General features: G+C 45.3%; 1 protein-coding gene across 1 annotated transcript in view; it reads left to right on the top strand.

Annotated features, from left to right (window-relative positions):
* The window catches only part of LOC126419008 (putative fatty acyl-CoA reductase CG5065), a 251137-nt gene that overhangs the window by 75165 nt on the left and 153848 nt on the right, over positions 1-22124 (top strand). Inside the window, exon 2 of the mRNA XM_050086060.1 lies at positions 17661-17949. Within this exon, the coding sequence (XP_049942017.1) occupies positions 17661-17949 (289 nt within the window). The remainder of the gene's footprint in view (positions 1-17660; positions 17950-22124) is intronic.

The following is a 22124-nucleotide window of genomic DNA, read 5'->3' as shown; positions in this document are numbered from 1 at the left end:
ATCTTCAAAGTCTTCTCAGCCGCCTTGCAACGCTTGAACCACTCAAAAACTCGCGTACCCGATAAACAGTCTTCACCATACACTTCTTTTAGTAAAAGATAGATTTCAGTTGAAAATTTTCCTAGTTCCATGCGAAACTTCACGTGTGGTGTCACCGCCAGACACCACACTTGCTAGGTGGTAGCCTTTAAATCGGCCGCGGTCCATTAGTATACGTCGGACCCGCGTGTCGCCACTGTCAGTGATAGCAGACCGAGCGCCGCCACACGGCAGGTCTAGAGAGACGTACTAGCACTCGCCCCAGTTGTACAGCCGACTTTGCTAGCGAAGCTACAGTGACCGATACGCTCTCATTTGCCGAGACGATAGTTAGCATAGCCTTCAGCTACGTCAATTGCTACGACCTAGCAAGGCGCCATAATCCTTCGCTATATACATTGTGGTTATAACATGTACCGTCAAGAGAGATGTTCTACAATTGTGGATTAAAGTTAAGTATTACATCATCTACGTACTTTATTTGCAATTCTCAAGATATTGTCCTGTTCCAGACCTCACGCCAATCAGCGTGTAATTAAACGCGTGCATTTCGGCCTCCTCTAGAAACACAGTGTTGGCTCTTCTGCGAACACTACATCACGATAGTTCGTTTCCATACTATCACACCCTTATTCCGCATCACCTACACTAAGTCGGCGATTGCTGCGCAAACAAGTTCTCCACATACGCGTACACCACAATTACTCTACCACGCAAACATAGAAACGTAGGGGTTACACTTGTCTGGTGTGAGACGTTCCCGGAAAGGGGGGGGGGGGGGGGGAGGGGGGAATTCACCGGCGGCCGAAGCGCTCAATAACCCTGAAAGAGTGGTTTAATGTCGGGCGACGGAGGGGTGAAGTGGACTGCGGTAGTCAAAAAAATGGCTCAAATGGCTCTGAGCACTATGGGACTTAACATCTGAGGTCATCTGTCCCCTAGAACTTAGAACTACGTAAACCTAACTAACCTAAGGACATGACACACATCCATTCCCGAGGCAGGATTCGAACCTGCGACCGTAGCGGTCGCCCGGTTCCAGACTAAAGCGCCTAGAACCGCTCGGCCACCCCGGCCGGCGCGGTAGTCCTCGTAGGGTTGTGGACCACTGCGGCTGCGGCTGGGACGGAGCCTCTCCGTCATTTCTAGGGCCAAGGTTAACATACAATACAATACAACATCTGCTTTTGACGCGTTGCCGGGAGCAGGAAGCATGGAAAGTCAGTGAATGGAGGCGCATTCTGTTCAGCGATGGATGACAGGTCTACACTGCCCACGACGATCATCGACGGCGAGTATGGCAGCGACCAGAGGAGAATTCCCATTCTTCCAGTGCTTTGGAGAGGCGAAATGTTATTACTCCTGGCGTCGTAGTATGGGGAGCCACCGGATAAGAGTCCAGGCCAGGGTTGGAAGTGATTGACGGAACTGTGGAGGCCCAATGGTACGTCGAGGACATTTTGCATCCTCATTGCTACCCTGGTACCATTTTGCAACAGGACAATGTTCCTCCACTTGCGGCAAGTGTCTCTAATAGCTGTCAGCGTGATGTAGAGGTCTCCTTGTAGCCAGCAAGATTGCCATATTTTGCCCCGATAGAACACGGGTCAACCAGTGTCAACAGTTGTGGGCCGGCTTGGCTCAGGACAGGATACAATGGCTTTATGGCGACCGTCACAACAGCATCATTGCATGCATCCAGGCCAGAGAATGTGCAACAGCATATTCATCAGTTCTTCATAAATTTGACTCGATTTCGTGTGATGATGATGATGATGTTTGGTTTGGAGGGCGCTCAACGGCGCGGTTATCAGCGCCCGTACAATTTCCCAACCTTTGCTCAGCCCAATTTCGCCACTTTCCTGGATGATGATGAAATGATGAGGACAACACAAACACCCAGTCATCTCGAGGCAGGTGAAAATTCCTGACCCCGCCGGGAATCGAACCCGGGACCCCGTGCTCGGGAAGCGAGAACGCAACCGCGAGACCACGAGCGGCGGACGACTCGATTTCGTAACCACTGAAATAACATCACATACCCCATCAACCCTTGACGTTTCACTTGGTTTCCTCTTCCCCATTTGGCGCACCACTTTTTTGTCAGGTAGAGTATTTTGGCCAAAAACGTGCTGTGCTCGCCAATTTTTGTGACGAGAAAGCTGTGTCTCACGTCGAGACTAAACTTGTAGAACGCCCCTTTCTTCACTGTTGCGTCACTGTATCAACTGTATCTCGTGTTTATGAAGGCTTATGCAATATGGTTTCACCAGTCTTCACGTTTACTTTTGAGTACCGCTAAGTTCCCTTAGCAATGCCGTTTGGCTTACCAAAGATCTGTCTTTCCCAAGTAAAAACGGACTATTTTCTCTTTGGGTTTACCATCTGAATTTCACGCGTAATGTACTAACACTTCCCAAGGAGTTAAATGTAGACATTCTTCTTAATTGAGCTGTAGTGGTCTTAAAGTACGCAACCGCCGCGGATCCTTTTCATTCTCCTCGGTTTACCATTACACAGCCCTGAATTGTGTAGAGATTATTACGAGTCGCACGAGTTCAGTTGGTGCCGCCACGGAGGCGGTGTGAAACGCGCCGTCTTCGGTGCGTGACGAGCGAAAATGAGCGCAAAAGCCTCGTCGACCAGGAAAGCCATCCTGAGTAACGTCCCAGGCGCGCGCCGGTCTCTCCACTGGCACAGTGTAGACCAGGGGGGAACTCTTCATTTGTCACGAGTCAGCTGCAACTCGTTAACCTTTCCCAGGCAGTCCACTTGGGTGCATCAGTCCTTACGTAAACGGCGCATCTCTTCTGCAAAATACGGCTAGACTGAACTGATATTCACTTTTGGGTCAACGCAACAAATGAAAGGAAATACTCGTATACCGTCGCGATGACGCGTCCACCGTTCTAAAAAGTGTTGCTCGCCGAGGTCAAGTTCACCATCTTGCTTCGGGTCCCAGATTCCAGCCAATATCCGTCGCTGGAATAAAGAAGCGTACGAAACAAGTCGTAATATGCACTGTTTATCCTCCTTCACAAGAAGATGTGCACAACTACAGTCCTATATCTCTGACATCAATCTATTGCTAAATTTTGGTACACGTTTTATGCTCGCGTATTATGTCCGTTCTGGAGACTGGCAATCTCCATCTGGAAATCAACATGGATTACTTAAACAATAATCTTTTGAAACCCAGATTGCTCTGTTCATGCAACGATCCCAGAAGGCAGCAGATGGCGGCTCCCAAAATAAATCTGTGTTTCTTGACTTCCAGAACTTGTTCAACACACTACCTTGCCGTCATTTATATGAACAAAAGACCAACGTATAGAATATCAGCTCAGCTTAGTGATTACATTGAAGAGTTCCTATCAAACAGAGCGTAGCATGAAGAGAAATACATGTATAAATAACTTGCTGGGTAAGGCCTAAAGCTCGTCTAAGCCATTCGCAGATAAGGCTGTTGTAAATATGGAAGTCGCATTGCTAGAAAATTATAGCGAAATGCTACGCTTGGTGCATGGATTAGCAGATGACCCTCAAAATAAACAAATGTAACGTATTGCATGTAATAGCCAGAAAGACCCCGCATCATGGTATGACTACCAGTTGCCCGTTACTGTGCTCTCGTATCACTAATTAGGTTATTTAAACGATGGTGAGTAAGTAAGGTATGGGACATTCAATAACATCAGTTGCCCTCACATGTCTGCGTAACGCACAATGACGCAGAATTCGCTGCAACGCTGCCGATCGGTGTGTGCTGTCGGTCGTAGGCAGGAGCACATGGCTAAGCGTTGTGATATTGATGTAGCTGTACAGGATGGAGAAAAATTGTGTCACAGAATTTTAACCCTGGATAGCTGATGCCATTAGAACGAAAATTACTAGTGTTGTGTAGTTCGAAAACGCACTATTTTTAAACTACGGAAACTACGCGCCACGCGCTTCGATTGGCCGTGGGAGTGCTCTGTTGCCGTTTGTGGGTTGACGGGCAGCGCTATGGTTGTCGGTTCGCACATACAAACGTCCTTCCTTGGATACATCGCGATCTCCAGCAGGCAAAGCATTCTCGCTCATGCGTTGTCCAGAGCATCCGGCAACAGGGCAATCCCGCGACCAATCGGAGCACGTGGCGCCAAGTTTCCGTAGTTTAAAAATTCTGGGTTGCCAACCTACACAACAGTAGTAATTTTGGTTCCTACTGGCATCAGCTAGTGTTAAAATGGCGTGACACCTTTTTTCTCCACCCTGTATATAATACAATGTGTATACTATGCAACAAATTTGATATATTTTTTAAAAATATGGTTTATGTTCACTGATATAAAAAATATGTACCAATCCCCAGTTCCTAAAGTAGCCTGTGTTCTTCCTCTCCAAACCAAATTTCATCGAAATCTGGTTCAGCGGTGCAGCAGTGATCACATGACACTGTTACTTTCGCATTTATAATATTAATAAGTAAGTATGGAGTACACGACTGCAGAATAATCACTGGAAGAAGTCACTTCCATAAAAATCAACGAGTTTGTCCGCCCTCGTGGTCTCGCGGTAGCGTTCTCGCTTCCCGAGCACGGGGTCCCGGGTTCGATTCCCGGCGGGGTCAGGGATTTTTCCTGCCTCGAGATGACTGGGTGTTGTTGTGCCGTCTTCATCATCATCATTCATCCCCATTACGGTCGGAGGAAGGCAACGGCAAACCACCTCCATTAGGACCTTGCCTAGTAAGGCGGTGCGGGTCTCACGCATCGTTCCCCTACGCTCTGTAAAGAAGCATGGGACTTCATTTCCATTTTTTTTTCCAATATTATGGAGTGATTTGAAGTGGAATAACCACATACAACTAATTGCAGGTAAGGTAAATGGCAGACTGAGATTCATCGCAAGAATCCTCAGGGAATGTCGTTCACCCACACAGGAAATAGCTTACAGAATATCGTTCTACCATTACTTGAATATCGCTCGTCAGACTGGAATCTTATCGGATAGGGCTGGTAGGGGACATTGGGAAGATCCGAAGTTACAAGTAGCAGACCTATTCATCTGCAGTTCCTGAACGAGTGTACAGTGCATTGCGAGAGTCATAGCGTGGAAGTTACCGCCGTTTTATTGCAAGTGTTGCAATCCACCCATTGTGTTTAGCCATATCCGAACTGTCCGTCATGATTTGCGTTAAGAAGCGCACCACGAATACGGAGGTTGCGACCGTGCAATCGCGAAACCTGTACCGCGAGTTGCCGGCATTGGAAATCCACATGTCATAGTGTGGTAAGCTTTACCGTCCAATCCCTGTTTTCTGGGGTAGAATCCGTTACCCATTCTTTCATTATTGTGTTCCACTCGCTGCACTCTCTTTAGGGACTGGACATTTTTCTGATAGTGCAACTATTTATACGTATGTTGGAACTTAAATATTGCCAACAATGCTGTGGAGACACCGTGCAATTGTCGCTGATAGCACAAGTTATTGACATACATACTTTACCTCCGAATAAATGAACCCGCTCGTCCCACGTCACCGGCGTGCACACAATCATCGAGGGAAACTGTAACTTGTGAGCGAGCGGTCTAACGTAACGGTGTCACTATGTTTTCGAAACAGAACAACGGAGTCGGATCAAGGTTGAATGTGCCACAGGTCGTACACCACAACAGTGTCATCAAGGTCTTCAAGAGGCGTGCGGGGAATCGGCATTGCCGTACAGATCCGTGGTACGTTGGGTACAAGCCTTCAACGAAGGTCGGCAAACTGCATCGGGCAAGTCGTCCTAGCGTCTCTGAAGAAGTGTATGCAGTTGCGGCGTTAGCGGACAGTGATCGACGCCATACGATTCGTGAGCTCGTCCACAAAACCAGATTAGCACATACGACTGTGCTTCGCATCCTGAAGGAACTCCTGGGCATGCGAAAAATTGCGTCACGATGGGTTCCGCATGACTTGACGGAAATGCAGAAATGAATGCGTTACGACGCTGCTCAGACGCAGTTGGAGCGCTATGAGGGCGAATGAGAGACTTTCTTACGCCGTATCGTAACACTGGATGAGACATGAGCCACATCGTAAGAGCCAAAACTGAAACGCCAATCCAACTAATGGCGTCATTAGGGGTCGCCGCGAAAGTCGAAAGTCCGTCAGAGTCCCAGTATGGAGAAAGTTATGGTAATTCTCGTGTAAAACTGTGATGGTGTTATCCTAACGCATTACGTTCCTCCATGGCAGACCATCAATGCACAGTCTTACTGTTCGTTTTTGGAGCGTCAACTGCGACCAGCTTTGAGAAAGAAGCGGCTACACTTTCTGCGCAACCCACCCATAATTTTGCACGACAATGCGTAGGCGTATACAGCGCAAGCTGTAGCTGCTCTGTTGGGTCGTTGTGGCTGGCAAGTAGTGCACCATCCACAATACTCCCCGGACTTGAGTCCTTGAGACTTTGATTTGATTCTGAAGATGAAGGAACCACTTTGTGGCATTCGCTTCAGAACGATTCCAGAGATTCGACAGGCAGTACACCGCACCATTTGCACCATCAACAGAACAGGCTCTGCTGTCGGTATACTATGCCTCCCACATCGCTGGCAACGGGTTCGACACAACGCTGGTAACTACTTTGAAAGACAAAATGGTTCAAATGGCTCTGAGCACTATGGGACTTAACTTCTGTGATCATCAGTCCCCTAGAACTTAGAACTACTTAAACCTAACTAACCTAAGGACATCACACACATCCATGCCCGAGGCAGGATTCGAACCTGCGACCGTAGCGGTCGCGTGGTTCCAGACTGTAGCGCCTAGAACCGCTCGGCCACTTCGGCCAGCCTTTGAAGGACAGTAACAGGTGCAAACATGCAACTCTTTTGTATCGGTTGTGAATAAATAGCTGCTACTGTTTAAGTTCCAGCACTCGTAGAACTTGGAAGATATATTCAAGACAAAGAGCTTCACAAATTGGTTCACCTCTGGTCCTTATACAAGCAGTTATTCGGATTGGCATTGATTGACACAGTTGTTGGCTGTCCTCCTGAATTCTGTCCAATTGAGTCGTTGGATCGACGGAATGTCGAGCTGGTTAGAGGGCCCTGCCCATAAAGCTCCAAACGTTGGGAGTTGGGGAGAGATCCGGCGACCTTGCTGGCCAAGGTAGGGTTTGGCAAGCACGAAGACAAGCAGTAGAAACTCTCACTGTGTGCGGGTGGACATTATCTTGCTCAAATGTCACCCCAGAATAGTTTTCCATGAAGGGCAACGAAACGAAGCGTAGAGTATCGTCGATGTACTGCTGTGCTGTAAATGTGCCGCGGATGACAACCTAAGGAGTCCTGCAATGAAATAAACTGGCGGCCCAGAGCGTCACTGCTGGCTGTTGGGCCGTACGACAGGGGACCGTTAGTTTGACATCCAATTGCTGTCCAGGGCCCATCCAGACATGTCATGGCTGGTCATAGGGGAGCCGTTCGAAGCTAGGCTCGTCACTGGAGACAGTCCTACCCCCTCCAATGATATTCCATGCCGAATGTACCTGAAACCACTGCATAGGGGATTGTTGGTATACAGAGGTCGACGGTAGTCAGCGCAAGGGGCAGCGTGAGCGCACTTCCCTTTCTTGAGTCGCATGTTAATGGTCCCTGTGGTCACTGAAGCACCAGTTGCACTACAGATGGCTCAAATGGTTCAAATGGCTCTGATCACTATGGGACATAACATCTGAGGTCATCAGTCCCCTAGAACGTAGAACCACTTAAACCTAACTAACCTATGGACATCACACACATCCATGCCCGAGGCAGGATTCGAAACTGCGACCGTAGTGGTCACGCGGTTCCAGACTGGAGCGCCTAGAACCGCTCGGCCACAACGGCCGGCGCACTAGAGATCGATGATAACAATAAATCCGGGGCTCTGACTGCCTCTCTGACGATTGCTTGGTCCTCATATTCCGTCGTCTTTCTAGATCGATCACGGTTCATTCATTCCTGCCAAAATCGTGGCTTCGCCTCTATTCAAACGTCGAGCGATTTGCCATTTACTCCAATCAGCTCATTTCAACCCAACTACACGTCCCCTTTCAAATGCTGACATCTGCGTTCACGCGTCTGTCTGCGAGACATAGCTACTTTCCAACTGAGTACACGAAAGGAAATTCGGAAGGACTTTATGACCTGGTAAGGGCATGTCTCCTGTTTACTATCTTTGCCACCTGCGAGCTGAAACTGCGCTGTAGCGTCACACGTTCATCCAGCGGGCGCCAAAGTTTTTCTTTTATCTCAGAGTTCATTTGTAACTTCTAGCTTGTCCTGCAGCAAATCAATTACTCGCCAAGAGGGTGTAAAGGAAGACGACGTGACAGGGTTACCTCGTACTCGTGCGTTAATTTCTGAATATACTGTACGGTTTCATTATCAGAGTCTACTGACTTCCACTGATTTGTAGCTTCCTGGTTCTCCCTCTATTGTTTAGTTGATTCATTAGTGGCCAGCGAAACACCTGTAGTAGGAGACGGAGCCAGACGAAAGGACGGTCCAGAGACAGATGATCGGCAGCTGAACTATTTGCCGGGGAACAATGACTGTTCATACATCACTGAAAACCCTTTATTGCCTCTTTCCATATTCTGCACAAAAATAGACCTGCTACAAGCGATCTCGTCACGACGGAGTGGAAGAATGAGCAACGGTCACCACGAATCTGGCGCTGATAATTTGTTATCTATGTACTTCGTATCGCATTCAGTCACATAACGATAGCACCAAGTTCTGCGACAACGATTTAACGCTCTCCAACCCACTCGCCAATGACTCGAATAACACTCTTTTGATCTCGAGTCGACGAAGGAGGCACCTGCCCCAATGGCTAATCAGCTTTCTCGTATGTTTAACTTTATTCCAGGACCTCCTCCGTAAAGTGTTAGCAATCATAACGCAATGCTTGTCTATCAGGACACCATTCCTTTGAAGAAACCTCAGTTAGGTGTCTGGATAGCCAATAGATAAGCACCTAAGTGTCCAGAACTGAGCATACACCGTTCGCCAACAGCTGGAGAAAATGACTTTCCCTCTCACTTTACGTTAACTGATGAAATAGTGGTACATTTACATCTACATGGATACTCTGCAAATCACATTTAATGCCTGGCAGAGGGTTCATCGAACCATCTTCACAATTCTCTTTTATTCCAATCTCGTATAGCGAGCGGAAAGAACGAACACCTATATCTTTCCGTACGAGCTCTGATTTCCCTTATTTTATCGTGGTGCTCGTTCCGTCCTATGTAGGTCGGTGTCAAGAAAATATTTTCGCAATCGGAGGAGAAAGTTGGTGATTGGAATTTCGTCAGAAGATTCCGTCGCAACGAAAAACGCCTTTCTTTTAATGATTTCCACCCCAAATCCTGTTCATTTCTGTGACACTCCCACACATATTTCGCGATAATACAAAACTTGCTGCCTTCCTTTGAACTTTTTCGATGAACTCCGTCAGTCCTATCTGGTAAGGATCCCACACCTCGCAGCATTATTCTAAAAGAGGACGGACAAGCGTAGTGTAGGCAGTCTCCTTAGTAGGACTGTTACATTTTCTAAGTGTCCTGACAATACAACGCAGCCTTTTGTTTGCCTTCCCCACAACATTTTCTATGAGTTCTTTCCAATTTAAATTGTTCATAATTGTAATACCTAGGTATTTAGTCAAATTTACGGCTTTTAGATTAGACTGATTTATCGTGTAACCCAAGTTTAACGAGTTCTTTTAGCACTCATGTGCATGACCTCACACTTTTCGTTATATAGGGTCAACTAAAACTTTTCGCACCACTGACATATCTTTTGTAAATCGTTTTGCAGTTTGTTTTGATCTTTTGATGACTTTATTAGTCGATAAATGACAGGGTCATCAGTAAACAACCAAAGACGGCTGCTCGGATCGTCTCGCAAATCGTTTATATAGATAAGGAACAGCAAAGGGCCTATAACACTGCCTTGGGGAACGCCAGAAATCACTTCTGTTTTGCTCGATGACTTTCCGTCAATTACTACTTACTGTGACCTCTCTGACAGGAAATCACAAATCCAGTCACATAACTCAGACGATATTCTATAAGCACGCAATTTTACTACGAGCCGCTTGTGTGGTACACTGTCAAAAGCGTTTCGGAAATCCAGGAATACGGAATCGATCTGAAATCCCTTGTCAATAGCACTCAGCACTTCATGTGAATAAAGAGCTAGTTGGGTTTCAGAGGAACGATGTTTTCTAAACCCATGTTGACTGTGTGTCAATAGACCGTTTCCTTCGAGGAAATTCACAATGTTCGAACACAAATTATGTTCTAAAATCCTGCTGCATATCGACGTTAGCGCTATGGGCGTGTAATTTAGTGGATTACTCCTACTACCTTTCTTGAATATTGGTGTGACCTGTGCAACTTTCCCGTCTTTGGTTACTGATCTTTCGTCGAGCAATCGGTTATATATGATTAAGTATGGAGCTAATGCACAGCATACTCCGAAAGGAACCTAATTGGCATACAGTGTGGACCAGAAGACTTGCTTTTATGAAGTGATTTGAGTTGCTTCACTACTCCGAGGATATTTACTTCTTCGTTACTCATGTTGGCAGCTGTTCTCGATTCGAATTCTGGAATATTTACTTCGTCTTCTTTTGTGAAGGCATTTCGGAAGGCTGTTTAGGAAGGGTAATTTGACGAAAGTTTCGAACTTCTAAACAGCGAAGAACAAGAACTCAGGAAGTTCGCTCTCCAGTAAAAAGAAGGAAGCCTTTTTTCCGTAATTATTGGATTTTTTTTCTAACTCGTAACAGTCCTTCTTGCTACGCAGATTGGAACACTTTATGTAATATATAGAGGCATTAAAGTGTTCTTTGTGAGAGGGGGGAGTCCTTTTTCCGCAGTTATCAACGGATGTCTGCTTAAGTGAGAACTGCCATTCTTGTTGCAGCGATAAAAGAACACTCTGTAACATATAGTTGCGTCGAGGTATTCAGCTGAGGGGCAGTAAAGAGAAGTGCAATGCGGAAGCCGTCGGTCGAGGTCGACCGAGTCGTAAAGTCAGGGGAAGCCTGGCAGACATCAGATAAGCTCCAGGCTACATAGTTCTTACTTCTCCAAGGATCCCACCGCAGTGTGCATCCTGTATCTTAAGGTGTCGTCCATCAGAGGGACGAAAGGTTACAGCAGGGACGAACACGGCGTGCCAAGCTACACGCTGGCCAGGAGTGTGGGCCGTGGCTCAGCCTGTCACGGATTCACTCGGTCCTTCTCGGAGGTACTCGGCATAGTGCGGCATTTTCCAGTCGGCACAACTCTCTTCATTTCGGTGGAATCGCGATGTCAGAGCTATTTACCCTTCGCTATTTGTTCGTAGTATCTGGCTATCACAATCCCTTAAAAATGGATGGTAATGACATAAAAGAGGGACGAGGATTCGCAGTATATACACTACTGCCCGTTAAAATTGCTACACCAAGAAGAAATGCACATGATAAACGGATATTCATTGTACAAATATATCATAGCAGAACTGATATGTGATTACATTTTGACCCAATTTGGGTGCATAGATCCTGAGAAATAAGTACTCAGAACAACCACCTCTGGCCGTAATAACGGCCTTGATACGCCTCGACATTGAGTCAAACAGAGCTTGGATGACGTGTACAGGTACAGCTGCCCATGCAGCTTCAACACGATACCACAGTTCATCAAGAGAAGTGACTAGCGTATTATGACGAGCCAGTTGCTTGGCTACCATTGACCAGACGTTTTCAATTGGTGAGAGATCTGGAGAATGTGCTGGCCAGGGCAGCAGTCGCATATTTTCTATGTCCAAAAGGCCCGTACAGGACCTGCAACATGCGGTCGTGCATTATCCTGCTGAAATGTAGGGTTTCGCAGGGATCGAATGAAGGGTAGAACCACGGGTCGTAACACGTCTCAAATGTAATGTCCACTGTTCATAGTGCCGTCAATGCGAACAAGAGGTGACCGAGACGTGTAACCAATGGCACCCCATACCATCATGCCGAGTGATGTGCCAGTATAACGATGACCAAAACACGCTTCCAATGTGCATTCACCCCGATGTCGCCAAACACGGATGCCACCACCGTGATGCTGTAAACAGAACTGGATTCATCCGGAAAAATGACGTTTCGCCATTCGTGCACCCAGGTTCGTCGTTGAGTACACCATCGCAGGAGCTCCTGTCTATGATGCAGCGTTTAGGGTAACCGCAGCCATGCTCACCGGCGCTAACCTTGTGTGATTGCTCTGAAAAGCTAATCATTTGTATATCACAGCATCTTCTTCCTGTCGGTTAAATTTCGCGCCTGTAGCACGTCATCTTCGTGGTGTAGCAATTTTAATGGCCAGTAGTGTATTATGCAACCGCATAAGTGATGGGTACTGCAAATTTGCTATCAAACTATATTACAATAACATGCAGAAAGAATTTAAAGATTTTGTTGACAGTGAAAAAACAAATAATTACAACGATTGTTATAAAGGATTCATTGTTTTGTACATCAAAAAGCACTTTTACATATAGTAAAATTTCTGAAGTCGTAGGCATTATTTCACTGTCAACTGCAAAATACAGGATTCATTGTTTTGTACATCTAAAAGCATTTTGTGCTAAATTTGCAGACGTGTAGCACGTGAAGAAATTAATGGTACGAATAGTAAAATTTCTGAAGTCGTAGGCATTATTTCACTGTCAACTGGAAAAGTTTTCGATGGAATTGTATGAGGTGTGTGGGGACTTTATATACTGAAAAATACGTTGGCTAAGCCAAGGGGCATACATGGAACGGTTTTTCCATTCAAAACACACTTTTGTTGAATTTACAAAGGAAATAGTTCAGAAACGAAAATTATACCATCCCAAATGGGTTTAAACACCGAATTTTAAGTGAACTTACCTACACACTGTTCACAGTAAGATATTGCATTGTGAGAAACAACTTCTTTTTGATTTAATGTGTATTTGATGTGCATTTAAGAAGAAAATCGTATTGTAGAAGGGAAAAACTCTGACGAACATGGTCCAGTTTCCTAAGCTCACTGATGTTAAAGAAAATGCGAGATTTGAAGAATTCAGCGTGGCCTAGAAAGAATTACGATATCTTCCTAAAGTTTTCGAGGAGACTGCCAATCTTACATTTGTTTTCGAGCTGTTTGCCATTTCAGTTGAGAGCGCCCTTATGCAAGTGCACATGTAACTTATTGATTTGCAAGAAAATTCCCCTTTTAAAGACAAATCCTTTTGCTTTAAAAATGTCCAGGATGTCTACATTGTTCTTTTCAAGTCGTTTCCAGGTCTCTGTAATAAGGTTGCAAAAGTTCTACAACATTTCCATCAACGTATGTGTGTGAAAGACTTTTTTCGATTATGAAACTGAGTACGTAACGATTATGTGGCAACCTGAGTGCGAAATTCGGTCAAATTGTCTGTGTCTGTCCATATGTCGACAGCTTGTACCATATAAAAATTACATGTCTTCAGAGTACCAAAACTAATTAAATAATACTGAAAATTTGTTCTTTTCTGTGATCTATGCAGACAGAAATATGAAATATAGAACTAAGTCTTAAATGTGGTGCAATCACAATTTCCGCCTCTTCCCCCTCCTCACACTCAGATTGCTTTGCGTGGTGGTGGTGGGGGAAGTGTGCAGCTAGGCTGAGCGCTGTGGCAAAACGGCCGCCGTACTTACACTCGCTGCTTCTCCAGACATTGCCGCAATGTTCGTGTGGTTAATTGTCTTGCTATAGACAAACTGGCTTCCTGACTCAATGCACATGATGTGGCTCTTCGATACTGCATGGCTAAGTGAGTAGTATGTATTTAACGTCATCTGATTTTGGCCATCAAGCCCTCTCTTACATTGGACCAGGGTTTCATACACATTGTACATCATAGTTATACAAGAAAACAACAATTTTAGTGTGACAACCGGCATTAAAATCATTTGAGTCTCCACAGAGGTGGTGTGAGTAAATTATACTGACTATGTACTAACAGCATTAATCATGGCATTACTTGCAGTTGTTGCTAGTAATAATAGTGACAGATAAACGAAGAATTTATGGGTCTACAAAATAGATGTTTGCTGATAAAACGAGTTTCAGGGAAAGAAAATTTAAGGAGACTACATAAGCTAAGAATACTGGGAAATGAGGAAGATCATGCTGGAGAGAGGGATGTACAAGGGTAGCAAGTATGTACAGGCACAAGAGTAATCGTACTGTTGCTTTAGTAGATATGTCACTACCTATTTACTGAAGCTGGAGAAGTTACTTAGCTCTCTAATATAATGTGGGAGGCTGTTCCAGAGTCGGGTTCCTGCTGCTGATAAGGAGGTGGTTGGAGGATGGAGTGGGACAGGGGGTTTTGTTTAGATGGGATTGAGTGCTTCAGCAGTACTGTTATGACAAGAATGTTAAGATCGAGGAGAGATGTGAGGGACAGTGTTCACTGATAAGACAGCAGAGAAAGCACACCATAGCGAAATCTTCGCGCCTGTCCGCATGCAACCAGAATAGCTGTGCATATGATGGTGAAATGTGATCAAAGAGTCGAACATCACAGATATAACGAACACAGGCATTCATAACCAGCTCCGGGTGCCAATGGGCAGCAAGACAACATCACTGTAATCAATAATTGGCAGTATAAGTGTGTGTACAGGTTTCTTTTTCAGATCAAGAGGAAACACTTTTTCTATTTTTGTTGGGCGTGTAGAGATGCTGATGCCTTCTTGCACGCTACAGCTACGTGCTCAGTCAAATTTAGATTTTCATTTATTAGTACTCCTAGACTCTTTGCTGAACGAGAGAAGTTGATATTTGTGCCATTTACGGTTAAAGATGGTAGGTATTCCCGAAATTTCTGACTGGTGAGCCTAGAATAACAAACCAGCAACGCCTGGTTTTGAGATGGATTTAGCTTTAACCCTCTATACTGCGCGAGTTTCGATAGTGCACACAGATCGGTACCGGGATTCTCGATGGCTATCTTGGGGTTTATTGGTTTTTCACTTAGATACAACTGAAGGTCGTGAGGTAGAAGTGGTATCTGCAGCAGGAAAAAACTGATGACACATTAATTGAGATTCAGTGAAAAGGGTAGAGGACTTATTACCGAACCCTGGGAGACGCCTCATAATACCTGCCTTCATTATGACTTTTTGGTGCCGAACATGGTGCACTGCTGACGAGAGGTCGCAATTTGAGCGGAACCATTGCACTACACTTGACGGGAAATTTAGGCTGATAGGTTTGGCAAGTAAAATGTTGAAGCCAACATAGTCAAAAGCTTTACTAAAGTCTGAGAAGGACATGATAGTTGCCTCTTGTGCATCCATGGCAAGCTTCAGGTCATCTGTTACCTTTATTGAGGCAGATGTTATTCTGCGATTTCTATGGAATCCAAATTCGTATTCGTCTAGTAGGTTTTTTATAGTTCAATAGTTTGTAAGCTGGTCGTGGAAAACATATTCTAATGCCTTGAACAGGAAGAGTGGAAATATGTTGGTAATCAGTATGTGCTTTGGCAACGTCTATTTTAAGTAATGTCTGTCCTCTCTGGCGCCATTCGCTTGGGACCATTCGGCTCCAACATGATTTTTTTTATGGCTCTCTCAAACCTTTCAGTTCCATATTCGCCTTGCAGTCGTTGAATTCTGATCAATGCGAGCAGCAATATTGCGGAACGATAAATTACGGTATCGATAAGTCACGATACTTCCACTGTAGAATTGCAATAGATGCTAGTAGATGTTTATCCTTCTTATTCGAGGCGTAATCCAACAGTATTGAAACCTGATTTCTGAATGAGAAACCCGCTGTTTAAACTTTCCTCGTCTGGAGAATGTTATTAAATGTTGTTGATCCTACCTAGTTTATGCAGCTGCACTCAAATACCATTTGCATATCGAACCATATAGTACACAAGCCGCCTCTTAATGAAGGTGGCCGTATTTATACTCATGTAACTGCTAACTTAAGATGATCCACGTCCATGGGCATCATCGACAGTTCGAGTCAAGAAAATGTTCAAAAAGTGCCTGTTATTCTTCGAAATTGTGGTTATGTGTCTACTAGGTTAATTGAGGAGCTGACTGCAATTCCTAAAACAATCGTGTACCACATTATAACTGAACATCTGGGCAAAAAGAAGATCTGTTGTCTTTTTGTGCGCCACTCATTCAATGGTGATCAAAAAGATTGCAGAATGGAACACTATGTCTTGCATAGTAAAAAGTCGTGACACGTGGTGTTTCCAGTACGAGCCACTTACAAAGCGCCAAACCTCGGAATGAAAAGGTCCAGAATCTCCGAGACCAAAGAAAGTATGCTTGCAAGAAAGCCGTATCAAGACACTGTTCACCATTTCCTTGATTGAAAATGAATTATCCAAAAGCAATTGGCTCCACAAGATCAGTTGTGAATGGAAATCACCGCTTGGGTCTTTCAAATCGTTTATGTGCGGGGTTTGTTTGGGATCGACTGGAATACCGAAATCTAGAAACATGGTGGTTTTTGCACAACAATGCACCGGCGCACAAAAGCAAGATCGCATGCAATTTCTTGGCTCAAAAATGTATCGTGGTACTTGAACATTCTCCTTATTTGCCTCATTTGTTTCTGTGCCACTTCTGCTTATTTTCAAAACTGAAGGCGGCAATGAAGACAAGCGATTCGATAATATTTTATGTATCCAGAAGGTTACGATCATGGTACTGCTGGCAATTTTAAAGACTGAGTATCAGAATTGTTTTGAACATTTTTTCTAAAGCTTGCAGTCATGTACTGGCTCACAAGAACATGTCCGAAAGAACAGATATCATCGGTGACCATGCAGCTCGTTAGAATGAAATTACAATGAAATGAACACCCTTAGATGCTTACAGGCGTTGACATACGTCAACGGGGACAGATGAAAATGTGTGCCCCGACCGGGACTCGAACCCGGGATCTACTGTTTACATGGCAGACGCTTTTTCTTTCTTTCCTTTTTTTTTTAATCTTATTTTGTTCATTATAGTTCGTTACAATTCTTCGTGGCGGACGTCCCCTGACGCCCTTTGAAGTTCGTCCCTGATCCACTCACTCAGTTGTTTTTTTTAATACAGAGGGCAGCTAACCCTCTGACCGAACACGCTGAGCTACCGTGCCGGCGTCTATCCATCTGAGCCACCGAGGACACAGAGGATAGCGCAACTGCAGGGATTTATCTCTGGCACGCCTCCCGCGCAACCCACATTCTCAACGTATTGTCCCGCACTACATTCATAGTGCCCCCGCCCATTATATTCATTACTCAACTGTCCCCGTTGACGTATGTCAACACCTGTAAGCAGCTAAGGGTGTTAATTTCATTGTAATCTTGTATTTTACTTCACATCAGTCACCTTTCCCGTACGACCGATTGTGTTCTGTTGATGCCAATTTGAAGTTGGTTGCACGTCGCCTCCGTTGTGCTGCCATTTTAATGGGCAGCAGTGTAGGTGTCTCCCAGATATTTGGAAGGTGCCATGTTACGTGACTGGAGCACGCATGGCAGACAAGTGTCTGAGAGGTGGTTGTCGTTGTCGACAGGCTGGAGGAATCTGGGACGAGCGGCAGCGAGAGGACGATGTCGCGCGAGGAGCCTTCGGCAGCGGACGGGGCGGTGGAGTCGCTGGACGTGGAGTCGCTGCCGGACCGCATCAGCAGCATGCTGGACGGCCGGGAGGTGCTGGTCACGGGCGGCACCGGCTTCCTGGGCAAGGTCTTCGTCGAGAAGCTGCTGCGCGTCTGCCCCGGCATCGCGCGCATCTACCTGCTCGTGCGCGCCAAGAAGGGCAAGGACCCCCGACAGCGCGTCGACGACATCTTCAGCTCGCCGGTGAGTACTCTCACAACCATACACCTGATGGGAGGTCATCTAGTTAAACCGAAGTTACGCTATCTGATCAAAACTACACAGATACCTGTTGTTTGTTGTTGTGGTCTTCAGCCCTGAGACTGGTTTGATGCAGCTCTCCATGCTACTCTATCCTGTGCAATCTTTTTCATCTCCCAGTACCTACTGCAGCCTACATCCTTCTGAATCAGCTTAGTGTATTCATCTCTTGGTCTCCCTCTACGATTTTTACCCTCCACGCTGCCCTCCAGTACTAAATTGGTGATCCCTTGATGCCTCAGAATATGGCCTACCAACCGATCCCTTCTTCTAGTCAAGTTGTGCCACAAATTTCTCTTTTCTCCAATTCTATTCAATACCTCCTCATTAGTTATTTGATCTACCCATCTAATCTTCAGTATTCCTCTGTAGGACCACATTTCGAAAGCTTCTATTCTCTCTTGTCTAAACTATTTATCGTCCATGTTTCACTTACATACATGGTTATACTCCATACGAATACTTTCAGAAAACGCTTCCTGACACTTAAATCTATACTGGATATTAAAAAGTTTCTCTTCTTCAGAAACGCTTTCCTACCATTGCCAGTCTACATTTTATATCCTCTCTACTTCGGCCATCATCAGTTATTTTACTCCCCAAATAGCAAAACTCCTTTACTACTTTAAGTGTCTCATTTCCTAATCTAATTCCCTCCGCATCACCTGACTTAATTCGACTACATTCCTTATCTTCGTTTTGCTTTTGTTGATGTTCATCTTATATCCTCCTTTCATGACACTGTCCATTCCATTCAAGTGCTCTTCCGTGTCCTTTGCTGTCTCTGACAGAATTACAATGTCATCGGCGAACCTCAAAGTTTTTATTTCTTCTCCACGGGTTTTAATACCTACTCCGAATTTTTCTTTTGTTTCCTTTACTGCTTGCTCAATATACAGATTGAATAACATCGGTGATAGGTTACAACCTTGTCTCACTCCCTTCCCAATCACTGCTTCCCTTTCATGTCCGTCGACTCTTATAACTGCCATCTGGTTTCTGTACAAATTGTAAATAGCCTTTCGCTCCCTGCATTTTTATCCCTGCCACCTTTAGAATTTGGAAGAGAGTATTCCAGTTAGCATTGTCAAAATGTTTCTCTAAGTCTACAAATGCTAGAAACGTAGGTTTGCCTTTCGTTAATCTATTTTCTAAGATAAGTCGTAGGTTCAGTATTGCCTCACGTGTTCCAATATTTCTACGGAATCCAAACTGATCTTTCCCGAGGGTGGCTTCTACCAGTTTTTCCATTCGTCTGTAAAGAATTAGCGTTAGTATTTTGAAGCTGTGACTTATTAAACTGATAGTTCGGTACTTTTCACATCTGTCAACACCTGCTTTTTTTGGGATTGGAATTATTATATTCTTCTTGAAGTCTGAGGGTATTTCGCCTGTCTCATATATCTTGCTCACCAGATGGTAGAGTTTTGTCAGGACTGGCTCTCCCAGTTAGTGGACATTAATATGGAGTCAATCCATGCATCACCTTTGTGACAGCTTCAGCTCTGCTGGGGGACACTTTCTATAGCGTTTCTGAATGTTTGTAGACCTGTGCTTCCTCAAGAGCCGAAACCAGAAAACGTATTGATGTGGGACGCTGGAGCTTGGAGGGAAGTCAAGGTTCTAACTCATTCCAGATATGTTAGGTTGGTTTCAGATCAGGACTCTGGATAGGGCAGTCCAGTTCAAGAATGTTATTGTCCACAAACCATTGCCTCATAGGTGCTGCTTCCTGACAGGGAGCATTTGTCGTGCTAATAGAATCAATCATCATCTCCGAAGTGTTCCTCTACTGTGCGCAATATACAATGCCGTAAAATGTACTCATGACCTTTCTCATTTATGAAGGTTTCAGCTCAGCTGGGGACACATTTAATAAGGTTTCCGAATGTCTGTGGACGAATGGCAGCACATTATTCTTCAAGAGCCGAAACGAGAAAAGATAATCACACTGGACGCTCAAGTCTGGAGCGAAGTCGACGTCCTAACTCATCCCAGAGATGTTCGGCTTGGTACAGGTCGGAACTCTGGAGGCCAGTCCATTTCAGGAATGTTACTGTCCACAAACCGCTGCCTCACAGATGCTGCTTTATGATACTGTTAATGGAAATGAAATGATCGTATGGCATTGTCGACCGGGAGGCCCCATTCGGGGGAGTTCGGCCGCCGTCCTTTTTAGGTGACGCCACATCGGCGACTGGCGAGTCAATGATGATGAAAATGATGATGAAGGATACACAACACCCAGTCCCCTGCCAGAAATCGAACCTAGGCCCCCGTGGTAGGCGGTAACGCTGCCGCTACGCTACGGAGGCGGACGACACAGTTAATTTGTCATGCTGACACAATCATCGTCTCCGAACTACATTGGTGCCCAAAATTAAAGCAACAGACTGCTGTTTCCCCGTCCTGCGTCTAATTCACGATATAACATACAAACTGTTAGCAGATGTAGTTACGACCGTGTTCTGCACGGAAGATGGCATTCCGGTCAACGGACAATCACGCCAACAATGACGTCAGGGCCCGTATCAAGCGAGGGAGTGTCAGCAGGGTAGTCCTACATCCACAATCGCAGTGTACACAGTCACAGACGGACTCCCTGCTATGGAGGGCCATAGGAAGAATTGAAGCAGGTGGGTCGCAGACTGATGTAGCCCGATAGCTTAACGTGAATCGTTCTGTTGTTTCTCGGATGAGGCGACAGTTTATAGAGACCGAAATTGTATCCCGGAGACCAGGATAGGGCCGACCACGTGTGACATCAGAAAGAGTTATTTGGCTGTAAGGGCACGACGGTACCATCTTAGTACTGCACTGCAACTGGCGTCTGACTTCGCAGCATCCCCTAAGCGTGTTGAATCGAGGCAAACGGTGTACAGAAGGCTTCAGCAGACTGGCCTTTATTGTTGGATCCCTGCTGTGTGTTTATCTCTGACGTGTCTTCAAGGAAGAGAACGTCTAGAGTGGAACTGTCAACTACCACCTGTACGTCGAACAATGGGCCAATGTTATTTCCATAGCTGAATCCCGATTTGGTCTGGAAAGCGATTCTCGACGAATTCGCATCTGAAGAGAACGTGGTACAAGATTTCGAGACCCAAAGATTGTGGAAAGAGACCGATATTGAGGAGGATCCCTAATGGTGTGGGCAGGGATCATGTTGACGACTCGAACACATCTTCATGAAATTATACGGGTGAATCTGCATGATTTAACTGCCGTCAGGTACCGTAAGGAGATCTTGGGATCTCATCCGCGCTTGTTGCGGGGTGCTGTGGGGCCAGACTCCGTATTGATGGTCGGTAACGCTCGGCCTCATAGGGTACGGGTGGTTGATGTTTTTTTGGAAACGGAAGGTATTGCACACATGACATGGCCTGCTCTCTCTCCAATTTTGAAACCCATAGAGCTTATCTGGTATGCACGTGGGCAGCCACCAACCACTGCGAGCAGCTCTGCAGGAAGAATGGGCGTTATTGCCTCAACAAGAGATTTATTACATCATTCACAGCATGACCCCTCGTAGCCAGGCCTTTACTGGTGCCAGATGTGGTCATACCCCTTACTGAGCACATTAACCAGTTGTCAGAATGTGTGTGCAAGTCCGTTAAGTTGAGAAAAAACGAAGAACATTTTTGTCTACCGTCATGCGTGTTGCAGTTGATTACGTTCTGTGTTCTTTACATTGTTTCTACTTTACTATCAGCTGCTTATACTGTTTTGTGCCAAAATAAGCACATCATCATAAAATAAAGACTATGCCTTGTCGATTTAGCTACGTCCCTCTCTCCATCGTCATCCTCTTCAATTCTTTATACGATTTTATCCCCATATCTTCTTTGATGTTTTAAAATACGTTGCTCTTGGCCTGCCTCTTGGGTTTTTCCCTAAGACTTTTCCTTCAAATACATTCTTTAGGAACTGGTTGTGTCTCATTATGTGCCCCATCATTTTTGATTTTCTACTTCCTATATAATTTAGCAGCGCTCTGTTCTCATTCACTTCTCTTAAGACCTGTTCATTACTTTTTCTATCTACCCAGCTTGTTTTCGTCACTCTTCTCCATATCCACATTTCCATTGCTTCCAGTCTCTTTTTCTCTGCCTTTCCCAGAT

Source organism: Schistocerca serialis, chromosome 9 (genome assembly GCF_023864345.2).
Source record: "Schistocerca serialis cubense isolate TAMUIC-IGC-003099 chromosome 9, iqSchSeri2.2, whole genome shotgun sequence".
Classification (NCBI taxonomy): Eukaryota; Metazoa; Arthropoda; class Insecta; order Orthoptera; family Acrididae; genus Schistocerca; species Schistocerca serialis.
This window is presented reverse-complemented; position numbering and strand designations above follow the sequence as displayed.